A 12,269-nucleotide genomic window follows, 5' to 3' on the forward strand; every position below is an offset into this window, starting at 1 on the left:
GTAAACCAAATCCCATTTGTTTAGCACAGTGTTTTGTGGATCAGCAGGCAAGGATGGGCTCAGCTGGACAGCTTTGCTTCTGGGGCAGTTGCTACCTGATGATCAGGACCATCAGGGTGACTGGAGTCTGTATCTTTCCTTCATCATCCACCAGGCTGGCCCAGACTTGTCCATATGGTTACTGCAGAGGTTTTAAGAGAGAGAAGTCTATAGATCATCTTGAGGTCTAGACTCAGAGCTCATGTAGTATCACTGCTCTGCACTCTGTCAGCCAAAGTGTGTCCCAGTGTCAGCCCATGTCCAAGGGCTAGGGAAGACTAGTGAGCCATGAAGCTCCCTCTTGTCCCCTTCTCCATAACTCCAGTTCACCCTTCAAGACAGCCATGTTGCCACCTCAGGGTAATTGGGGGCCTGTCCTCTGGGTTTCCTCTCCTATTGGCTTTAGAACATCATATGATAGTTGGTAATTTACTTCTTAGTGGAAAGTGAGCCTCTTAAAAAATAAAGACTGTATTTCCATCTAGGATTTGGCACATAGTAGGTAACTTTTAAAAGCTAAAGGTGTTGTCAAAATAAAACAGGCAATTGATAACTGGCAATATAGAAATTGGAATAGAAGATAATGTATGCTTGTATTTTAAAACTTGCTTGTTGACTTTAAAAATTTTGAAGTAAACTCATTGTAATATATCAAAATCAAATATTTCTTTTAAAAATGGAGCATGTAAAGAATCCTGACCAGGAGTTTGAGTAGAAATAATTATTCAATAACTTTGTTGGTTTTTCACAGTATCTTTGTAGGTTTTTCATTAGGTTACGAGTTTGTTTATAAGGAAAATCAGTTACAGTTTCATGACCATATTTGTCAGAGAAATCATACCTGTTCATTAACTGATTCGGCAGGATGTAGGATAAAATTTCTATTTTAGAATGTAAAATGAGGGAAGAGTGTCAGCGAGCATCCTGGATGTTCCTTTGGAAGACAGTGAACATAATATTTCTGTTAGAGTGGGAAGTAGCATCTACCTGGTATGATCTCATCTTTAAGTGAATATGTCTTACCTGTTTGGTAATTCTTCATTGAAAGGTTTTCACGTGTGTTTTTTGCTTTAGGTTCAGCTGTCTACCTCTCCTGACACCTAAAAGCTGATCACGTTTTTTCCTTGACGGGACTGTTTTTCCGAGAGCTAACCATGCAGCGCAGATCAAGAGGGATTCATAGCGGGCTTCTTCTGCTCCTCTCTCAAGTCATCCATGTTGGGATCAACAACATTCCACCTGTCACTCTCGCAACTTTGGCTCTCAACAGCTGGCTCTTCTTAAATCCCCTGAAGCCACTGCACAACTCCTGCCTCAGCGTGGAGAAGTGTTACCAGCACAGAGACTGGCAGCGCTTGCTGCTCTCTCCCCTCCACCATGCCGACGACTGGCATTTGTATTTCAACATGGTGTCCATGCTCTGGAAAGGAATACATCTGGAAAGAAGGCTGGGAAGTAGATGGTTTGCCTGTGTCATCACCACATTTTCCCTACTAACTGGAGTGGTGTACCTGCTCTTGCAGTTTGCTCTTGCTGAATTTATGCGTGAACCTGAGCTCAGAAGGAACTGTGCTGTCGGTTTCTCAGGTAAGACTGACAGTTTTCCGAGGTGGTATGTGTGAAGGCAGCCAGGGAGTGTGGCTGCTGTCATTTTATGAAGTGTGCTGAGGGGACTAAATTCTGAGTGGTTGAGTGTGCTGGGGTTTTGCTGATTGGAGTGCAGGAGGGACTAGTTTTTGCTGTTTCACGTTATGTTGATGTCACTTTTGGATAATCTAGATGAGGCCTGCTGAGCAGTGGTTTTATAGGACAGGCGATATTAGAGGTGCTCGCCAGCCCCATTAGTAGGGGTGCAGAGAGACACACAGGTGTGTTTATAATAAGGAGTTCTCAAAATGACTTGCATGCCCGTGACGGAGGTTCACGTGCCCTAGTTACCAGTTTAGTGAGACACAACAGAACACACTGAGTAGACAGCTAGTTACGGGAAGCAGGTTGGTTACTTCCAGGATGCAGAAGACAACAGGAGACTGGGATTCCTTGTCAGCCAGTCCCTGAAGGCTCCAAAAGCTGCCTGGGGCTGATGGAGTCTTGACTCTGTGTGCCCCACTTGTACCATGGATGAGGGACCCCAAAAGCCAGCCCACCCCAAGTTGTAAACCTGGGGAGCACCTGAGTCACTGGCTGAAGCTTTGAGGGACGTCCTGTTCGAGACGAGAGCGGGCTGTTTTGGCTAGCTCATCTTTATCTCGGGAGGCTGAGTTTCTTGCACATTCCATAGTCATTCTTGAAACCTACAAATGAGGGCGTGAGCAGAGAACTACACAGGTCCAAGGTCACCTGGAGAGCTGTCCTGCACATCCTGTCAGTGACTTCATTAGACTAAGTGAGCTACACCCTGTGCTGGCAGCCCACGGTATTGCCGGGGCCTTAAGAGTCACTGTGTGTAACTCATGCTGTGTAATTCACACAGCAGATCCACAGGAGATGGCACAGTCTTGATTCACAGCTGAGGAAGCCAAGACCCACAGAAGAGAGGTTGCAAGCTCAAAGTTACATAGCTAGTAAGGGGTCCGGCGAGATTTGAATCCAGTCTGCATGGCATTGACCACACGATATTTTGTCTCTCATTTTTTTCCTCACTAATTCTTTATTTACAGATATTTCAAAGGGCTGAAATTGCCTTCAGGATTTAAATTAGGTATTCTAAATATTAGAATGTGATGGAGGCCTGAAACAAGGATATCAGATCCTTCCCTCTCCCTCTCTTACCACCCTTCCCCCTTTCCTCCAAGATGCCCCCTCCTGTATCTAATTGTGGGATAAGAAAGACAGTATATCCTGCCTTCCACACGCCTTTCCATAGAGACTAGAAAAATACATGCTACTGGGATATTTTACTGTGTTCAGATTCATATAGAATAACATTAACTTTTAAAGTGTACAGCTTAGTACCATTGTGATGTTTTATTCCCATTTCACGTGTTGTATATTTAGTAGCACACTGAAGGCTAGTGTGAATTTCCATATTAAGGACCATCAAAAGAAGGTGTGTGCCTTGAACATTTTCTTCTTACCAAGGAATAAAGTATATTTTAAAGCAAAAACAGGTAATGAATTTCACTTTTCAGTTTGTTTTCTTTGTGAATAGTGGTTCTTTCCACATTTGGATTGTTGATATTTGTGTGTTCTTTATTTCCTTTTAGGAGTTTTGTTTGCTTTGAAAGTTCTTAACAACCATTATTGCCCTGGAGGCTTTGTCAACGTTTTGGGCTTTCCTGTACCCAACAAATTTGCTTGTTGGGCTGAACTTGTGGCCATTCATTTATTTTCCCCAGGGTAAGTGTTTACTCTCAGATAATAAAAGCAAAAAACCTAGTGTTTCATGGAGAAAGAGTTGCAATAATAATGGGGTAACCAATTGTTTTTTTTACAGTGAAGTTTACTCTTTATAAGGACAGAATCAAGCTTAACAGTTCTAATATCAGACATTCCTGGGTTTGAATCCTGTTGACTACTGAGATTGTAATTTGGGGGTATATCTGAGTTACAGTTTCCTCACCTTTTAAGTAGGAATAAGAGAATCTATAATATGTAGATTTGGGGATCAATATTAACTAGTGAATCAGCTAGTTAATTCTAATAACACTAATCCAAAGAGGCACATAGAAACCACATAAGTTTGATCAGGTCCCAGTAGTGTGTTTTTGAAGCTGCTTCAATTGCCCCGGGGGTCCTCCTCATAAAATACTCACCGACACCGATTTCTTCAAGGGTTTTCCCTACAATTTCTTCAAGTATTTTTATAGTTTCATGTCTTAAGTTTAAATCTTTAATCCAGTGAGAGTCTATCTTAGTTAATGGTGAAAGGTGTGGGTCCAGTTTCAGGCTTCTACAGGTTGCCAGCCAGTTCACCCAGCACCATTTGTTAAATAGGGGATCTTTTCCTCACTGAATGTTTTTAATTGGCTTGTCAAAGATTAAATAACGGTAAGTAGCTGGATTCATCTCTCGGTTCTCTGTTCTGTTCCAGACATCTACTTCTCTGTTTTTGTGCCAATACCATGCTGTTTTGATCACTATCCATTTGTAGTATAGTCTGAGGTCTGGTAGTGTAATTCCTCCTGCTTTGTTTTTATTTCTGAGTAATGTCTTGGCTATTCGAGGTTTTTTCTGATTCCATATAAAATGAAGTATTGTTTTTTCCAAATCTTTAAAGTATGACAGTGGAGCGTTAATAGGGATTGCATTGAAATTATATATTGCTTTGGGTAGTATGGACATTTTAACTATGTTGATTATTCCCAGCCATGAGCATGGTATGTTTTTCCATTTGTTAATATTTTCAGCTATTTCTTTTCTTAGACTTTCATAGTTCTCTTTATAGAGATCTTGTCCTTTGTTAGATAAATTCCCAAATATTTCATCTTCTTCAAACTAAAAAGCTTCTGCACAGCCAAGAACATAGTAAGTAAAGCAAGCAAAGGGCCCTCAGAATGGGAGAAGATATTTGCAGGTTATGTCCCCAACAAAGGTTTAATAACCAGAATCCACAGAGAACTTAAACGCATTAGCAAGAATAGAACAAGGGATCCCATCGCAGGCTGGGCAAGGGATTTGAAAAGAAACTTCTCTGGGAGGCGGAGCAAGATGGCAGCCGAGTAACAGCTTCCTTGCATCTAGGCTCCTCCACAGGCACAAGAACTTAAAGAGCAAGAGGAAGTAAAAGGAAAATTAGGGCAAGGAAACAGATAAAAGAAATCACTCATGAGGAAGAATCAGCAGAAAACTCCAGGCAACATGAAGAACCAGTCTAGAACAACACCACCAAGGGACCATGAGGTAGCCACTGCAGACGATTCCACCTGTAAAGAAATGTTAGGAATGACAGAAAGGGAATTTAGAATACACATGTTGAAAACAATGAAAGAAATGATGGAAACAATGAAGGAAATTGCTAATAAAGTGGGAAATAACCAAAAGGAAATCCAAAAACAGAATCAAATAAGAGATGAACGATATGAAGAATATAAAAAGGATATAGCAGACCTGAAGGAACTGAAACAGTCAATTAGGGAACTTAAAGATGCAATGGAAAGTATCAGCAACAGGTTAGACCATGCAGAAGAAAGAATTTCAGAGGTAGAAGACAAAGTTCTTGAGATAACTCAGTAAAAGAGGCAGAAAAGAAGAGAGAGAAAGCAGAACGTTCACTGTCAGAATTATGGGACTTTATGAAGCGTTCCAACATACGAGTTATAGGAATTCCAGAAGGGGAAGAAGAATGTCCCAGAGGAATGGAAGCCATACTAGAGAATATTATAAATGAAAATTTCCCAAACATCACCAAAGATTCTGACACACTGCTTTCAGAGGGATATCGGACCCCAGGTCGCCTCAACTCTAACCGACCTTCTCCAAGACACATTGTGATGAACCTGTCCAAAGTCAAGACAAAAGAAAAGATTCTGCAAGCTGCCAGGAGTAAGCGCCAGTTGACCTACAGGGGCAAATCCATCAGAGTTACCGCAGACTTCTCTAATGAAACTTTCCAAGCAAGAAGACAATGGTCATCTACCTTTAATCTACTTAAACAGAACAATTTCCAGCCCAGAATTCTGTACCCTGCTAAGGTAAGCTTAAAAATTGACGGAGAAATCAAATCATTTATGGATATACAAACATTGAGGAAATTCGCCACAACAAGACCAGCTCTACAGGAAATACTTCAACCTGTTCTGCACACTGACCACCACAATGGATCAGCAGCAAAGTAAGGACCCAGAAATCAAAGGACAGAACCTAACCTCCACACTGATGCAAAAGATAAAACTAAGCAATGGACTCTCACCAAATAAGATGAACAGAATACTACCACACTTATCAATTATCTCCATAAATGTTAATGGCTTGAATTCCCCACTGAAGAGACATAGATTGGTTGACTGGATTAAAAAACACAAGCCATCCATTTGCTGTCTGCAAGAAACACACCTGGCTTCAAAAGAAAAATTAAAGCTCCAAGTCAAGGGTTGGAAGACAATTTTTCAGGCAAATGGAATTCAGAAGAAAAGAGGAGTTGCATTCTTATTTTCAGATACATGTGGATTTAAAGCAACTAAAGTCAAAAAAGACAAAGATGGTCACTTTATATTGGTCAAGGGAAAATTACAACAAGAAGACATTTCAATTCTAAATATTTATGCACCCAATTTAAATGCTCCCAGATTCTTGAAGCAGACCTTACTCAGTCTGAGCAATATGATATCTGATAATACCATCATAACAGGGGACTTTAACACTCCTCTTACAGAGCTGGACAGATCCTCTAAACAGAAATTAAACAAAGATATAAGAGATTTAAATGAGACCCTAGAACAACTGTGCTTGATAGACGCATATAGAACACTCCACCCCAAAGATAAAGAATATACATTCTTCTCATCACCCCATGGAACATTCTCCAAAATTGATCATATCCTGGGACACAAAACAAATATCAACAGAATCAAAAGAATTGAAATTTTACCTTGTATCTTCTCAGACCATAAGGTACTAAAGGTGGAACTCAACTCTAACAAAAATGCTCAACCCCACCCAAAGGCATGGAAATTAAACAATCTTCTGTTGAATAACAGATGGGTGCAGGAAGAAATAAAACAGGAAATCATTAACTTCCTTGAGCATAACAACAATGAAGACACAAGCTACCAAAACCTGTGGGATACTGCAAAAGCAGTTTTGAGAGGAAAATTCATCGCTTTAGATGCCTACATTCGAAAAACAGAAAGAGAGCACATCAACAATCTCACAAGAGATCTTATGGAATTGGAAAAAGAAGAACAATCTAAGCCTAAACTCAGTAGAAGAAAAGAAATATCCAAAATCAAATCAGAGATCAATGAAATTGAAAACAAAAGAATCATTCAGAAAATTAATGAAACAAGGAGTTGGTTTTTTGAAAAAATAAATAAAATAGATAAACCATTGGCCAGACTAACTAGAAATAGAAAAGTAAAATCTCTAGTAACCTCAATCAGAAACGATAAAGGGGAAATAACAACTGATCCCACAGAGATACAAGAGATCATCTCTGAATACTACCAGAAACTCTATGCCCAGAAATTTGACAATGTGAAGGAAATGGATCAATATTTGGAATCACACCCTCTCCCTAGACTCAGCCAGGAAGAAATAGAGCTCCTGAACAGACCAATTTCAAGCACTGAGATCAAAGAAACAATAAAAAATCTTCCAACCAAAAAATGCCCTGGTCCAGATGGCTTCACTCCAGAATTCTATCAAACCTTCAAGGAAGAGCTTATTCCTGTACTGCAGAAATTATTCCAAAAAAACTGAGGAAGAAGGAATCTTCCCCAACACATTCTATGAAGCAAACATCACCCTGATACCAAAACCAGGAAAAGACCCAAACAAAAAGGAGAATTTCAGACCAATCTCACTCATGAATATAGATGGAAAAATTCTCAACAAAATCCTAGCCAATAGATTACAGCTTATCATCAAAAAAGTCATTCATCATGATGAAGTAGGCTTCATCCCAGGGATGCAAGGCTGGTTTAACATACGCAAGTCCATAAACGTTATCCACTATATTAACAGAGGCAAAAATAAAGATCACATGATCCTCTCAATAGATGCAGAAAAAACATTTGATAAAATCCAGCATCCTTTTCTAATTAGAACACTGAAGAGTATAGGCATAGGTGGCACATTTCTAAAACTGATTGAAGCTATCTATGACAAACCCACAGCCAATATTTTACTGAATGGAGTAAAACTGAAAGCTTTTCCTCTTAGAACTGGAACCAGACAAGGTTGTCCTCTGTCACCTTTACTATTCAACATAGTGCTGGAAGTTCTAGCCAATACAATTAGGCAAGACAAGGAAATAAAGGGAATCCAAATGGGAGCAGAGGAGGTCAAACTCTCCCTCTTTGCTGACGACATGATCTTATACTTAGAGAACCCCAAAGACTCAACCACAAGACTCCTAGAAGTCATCAAAAAATACAGTAATGTTTCAGGATATAAAATCAATGTCCACAAGTCAGTAGCCTTTGTATACCAATAACAGTCAAGATGAGAAGCTAATTAAGGACACAACTCCCTTCACCATAGTTTCAAAGAAAATGAAATACCTAGGAATATACCGAACGAAGGAGGTGAAGGACCTCTATAAAGAAAACTATGAACTCCTCAGAAAGGAAATAGCAGAGGATATTAACAAATGGAAGAACATACCATGCTCATGGATGGGAAGAATCAACATTGTTAAAATGTCTATACTTCCCAAAGCAATCTACCTATTCAATGCCATTCCTATCAAAGTACCTACATCGTACTTTCAAGATTTGGAAAAAATGATTCTGCGTTTTGTATGGAACCGGAAAAAAACCCGTATAGCGAAGGCAGTTCTTAGTAATAAAAATAAAGCTGGGGGCATCAGCATACCAGATTTTAGTCTGTACTACAAAGCCATAGTGGTCAAGACAGCATGGTACTAGCACAAAAACAGAGACATAGACACTTGGAATCGAATTGAAAACCAAGAAATGAAACTAACATCTTACAACCACCTAATCTTTGATAAACCAAACAAGAACTTACCTTGGGGGAAAGACTCCCTATTCAATAAATGGTGTTGGGAGAACTGGATGTCTACATGTAAAAGACTGAAACTGGACCCACACCTTTCCCCACTCACAAAAATTGATTCAAGATGGATAAAGGACTTAAATTTAAGGCATGAAACAATAAAAATCCTCAAAGAAAGCATAGGAAAAACACTGGAAGATATTGGCCTGGGGGAAGACTTCATGAAGAAGACTGCCATGGCAATTGCAACAACAACAAAAAGAAACAAATGGGACTTCATTAAACTGAAAAGCTTCTGTACAGTTAAGGAGACAATGACCAAAGCAAAGAGACAACCTACACAATGGGAAAGGATATTTGCATCTTTTCAATCAGACAAAAGCTTGATAACTAGGATCTATAGAGAACTCAAATTAATCCACATGAAAAAGGCCAACAATCCCATATATCAATGGGCAAGAGACATGAATAGAACTTTCTCTAAAGATGACAGACGAATGGCTAACAAACACATGAAAAAATGTTCATCATCTCTATATATTAGAGAAATGCAAATCAAAACAACTCTGAGATATCATCTAACCCCAGTGAGAATGGCCCACATCACAAAATCTCAAAACTGCAGATGCTGGTGTGGATGTGGAGAGAAGGGAACACTTTTACACTGCTGGTGGGACTGCAAACTAGTACAACCTTTCTGGAAGGAAGTATGGAGAAACCTCAAAGCACTCAAGCTAGACCTCCGATTTGATCCTGCAATCTCATTACTGGGCATCTACCCAGAAGGAAAGAAATCCTTTTATCATAAGGACACTTGTACTAGACTGTCTATTGCAGCTCAATTTACACTCGCCAAAATGTGGAAACAGCCTAAATGCCCACCAACCCAGGAATGGATTAACAAGCTGTGGTATATGTATACCATGGAATACTATTCAGCCATTAAAAAAAACTGGAGACTTTACATCCTTTGTATTAACCTGGATGGAAGTGGAAGACATTATTCTTAGTAAAGCATCACAAGAATGGAGAAGCATGAATCCTATGTACTCAATTTTGATATGAGGACAATTAATGACAATTAAGGTTATTGGGGGGGAAGCAGAAAGAGGGATGGAGGGAGGGGTGTGGGGCCTTAGTGTGTGTCACACTTCATGGGGGCAAGACATGATTGCAAGAGGGACTTTACCTAACAATTGCAATTAGTGTAACTGGGTTATTGTACTCTCAATGAATCCCCAACAATAAAATAAATAAATAAATAAATAAATAAAAAGAAAAGAAACTTCTCTGAAGAAGATAGGCACGTGGCCTTCAGACATATGAAAAAATGCTCATCATCTTTAATCATCAGAGAAATGCAAATCAAAACTACTTTGAGATATCATCTAACTCCAGTGAGACTAGCCTGTATCACAAAATCCCAAGACCGGAGATGTTGGCGCGGATGTGGGGAAAAGGGAACACTTTTGCACTGCTGGTGGGAATGCAAATTAATACATTCCTTTTGGAAAGAGATATAGAGAACACTTAGAGATCTAAAAATAGATCTGCCATTCAATCCTGTGATGCCTCTATTGGGCATATACCCAGAAGACCAAAAATCACATCATAACAAAGATATTTGTACCAGAATGTTTATTGCATCCCAAATCATAATTGCTAAGTCATGGAAAGAGCCCAAGTGCCCATCGATCTACGAATGGATTAATAAATTGTGGTATATGTACACCATGGAATATTATGCAGCCTTAAAGAAAGATGGAGACTTTACCTCTTTCATGTTTACATGGATGGAGCTGGAACATATTCTTCTTAGTGAAGTATCTCAAGAATGGAAGAAAAAGTACCCAATGTACTCAGCCCTACTGTGAAACTAATTTAGGGTTTTCAGATGAAAGCTATAACCCAGTTACAACCTAAGAATAGACGAGAGGAAGCGCGGAGTGGGTAGAGGGAAGGGGCTTGGTGGGATTACACCAGCGGTGCATCTTACAAGGGTATATGTGAAACTTGGTAAATGTGGAATGTAAGTGTCTTGGCACAGTAACTGAAAGAATGCCAGGAAGGCTATGTTAACCAGTGTGAGGAAAGTGTGTCAGACGGTCTGTGAAGCTAGTGAATGATGCCCCATAGCAATGCACATAGCTATGATTTAATAAAAAAAAAAAAAAAAGAAAGAAACCACATAAGAATAAAACCCCACAAGGTGTGTTCTAATGCGTTTAAGCCATATTAGCTTTTTTTTTCTTTTATTAAATCATAGCTGTGTACATTGATATGATCATGGGGCATCATGCACTAGCTTCACAGACCATTTGACCCAATTTCATCACACTGGTTAACATATTAGCTTGTTAAATAGAACTCTTTAAACAAAAGGCTTTAGTCAGAACCCGGCATATACAATGGATCAACTCTGAACTTTTTTGGGTTGAGAGGAAACTTGAGGCCCTTCATTCACCTTACTCCTGGGTGGCTGCCTCAAAGGCACCTCCACAAAATTGCAGGGCTCCTAGGAGCACTGTTTCAGAACTGCCGATCTCTGAATGCTTTCCTTCTCTGACAAGGACATAGGGATCTCCTCAGACAGCTCATGGTGGACATGGGGCTAGTGAGGGAGGATTCAGGCCTCCTGAGTCCTGCACTTTCTCCCCTTGGTTCCTTTCTCTGCTTTTTGTTTGGAGAAAGGAAGATGAATTGTGTTACATTTCCACCTCTTCCACCAGTTTTACTTCCCTTAGTCTGCATTATGCAATCTGGAAATGCCTGGTTTGCTTATTTATTTTTACTGGGGAGTGGGAGACCAAGACACTGCAGATGGGGGAGACTCAGGAAGATCCATAAAGGAGGAGGAGTTTTTCCATTTGCTTTAGTTCTTGCTCCTATTCTTTCTAGACAAGAGATTTTGTTTGGGTTTTATTTATGTGTTTGTGTTGGATATCTTATTTTAGAATATTCTCACTGGGCCGTGTGTCAGCTGGTAACCTCAAATCCTGTTTTCATGCTAATCTGTGGTCACAGGCAGCCATTGGCAGCTGGTCTATAATTGGAGTGATGTGGCCCTTAGTGCCACTCATTTACAATTGTATTGCTACTTGTGGCAGCTCAGAGTGGAAAGCCTAACAAAATCTTGAAAGTTTTCTCTGAAAAAAGCTCCGTTGAAGTATGCTCCTTGTTTGAACAGCCCTCTTCATACCTGGTCAGTCACTGCTCCCTGGCTACTCCCCGTGACTTAGTTCTCTGTGCAGAGGATAAGCTTTTAGATGTAACTGGCGACACTCAACATTAATATGAAAATCACTCCTTCTGGTACTTGAACTTGTATCTTGTCATGAATCCATTGAATAACAGCATTTTCAGTATTCTCATGCAGCTATTTCTGAAGAGCTCATCATGCATTTTATTTTATTTTTTTGGCCCCCATCCCACTTTACCTGGAAAAGGCATCATTGCATTTTTTGTGTGTGTAATATGTTTACTCTGTGCGGGGGGGGATCTGATATTCTGAACCTGGAAAGTAAATGAAATTTCCTGTCTTTGAAGTTTATAAGTGTTTTGGTTTTTAAGACTTAACTGCTTTGGATGAAAACTTATAATTTCCAAGCCTC

The 12,269-nt window shown here is 39.8% G+C and overlaps 1 protein-coding gene across 4 annotated transcripts in view; it reads left to right on the forward strand.

Moving 5' to 3' along the window:
* RHBDD1 (rhomboid domain containing 1) overlaps positions 1-12,269 on the forward strand; it is a 224,119-nt gene that overhangs the window by 68,373 nt on the left and 143,477 nt on the right. For all 4 annotated transcript variants that reach the window (XM_053597932.1, XM_053597935.1, XM_053597933.1 and 1 more), the window contains exons 3-4: positions 1,114-1,626; positions 3,246-3,378. In XM_053597932.1, coding sequence (XP_053453907.1) covers positions 1,194-1,626; positions 3,246-3,378 — 566 coding nt within the window. In that variant the 5' untranslated portion in view covers positions 1,114-1,193. The remainder of the gene's footprint in view (positions 1-1,113; positions 1,627-3,245; positions 3,379-12,269) is intronic.

The sequence above is a fragment of the Nycticebus coucang genome, chromosome 7 (assembly GCF_027406575.1).
Source record: "Nycticebus coucang isolate mNycCou1 chromosome 7, mNycCou1.pri, whole genome shotgun sequence".
In the NCBI taxonomy this organism is placed as follows: Eukaryota; Metazoa; Chordata; class Mammalia; order Primates; family Lorisidae; genus Nycticebus; species Nycticebus coucang.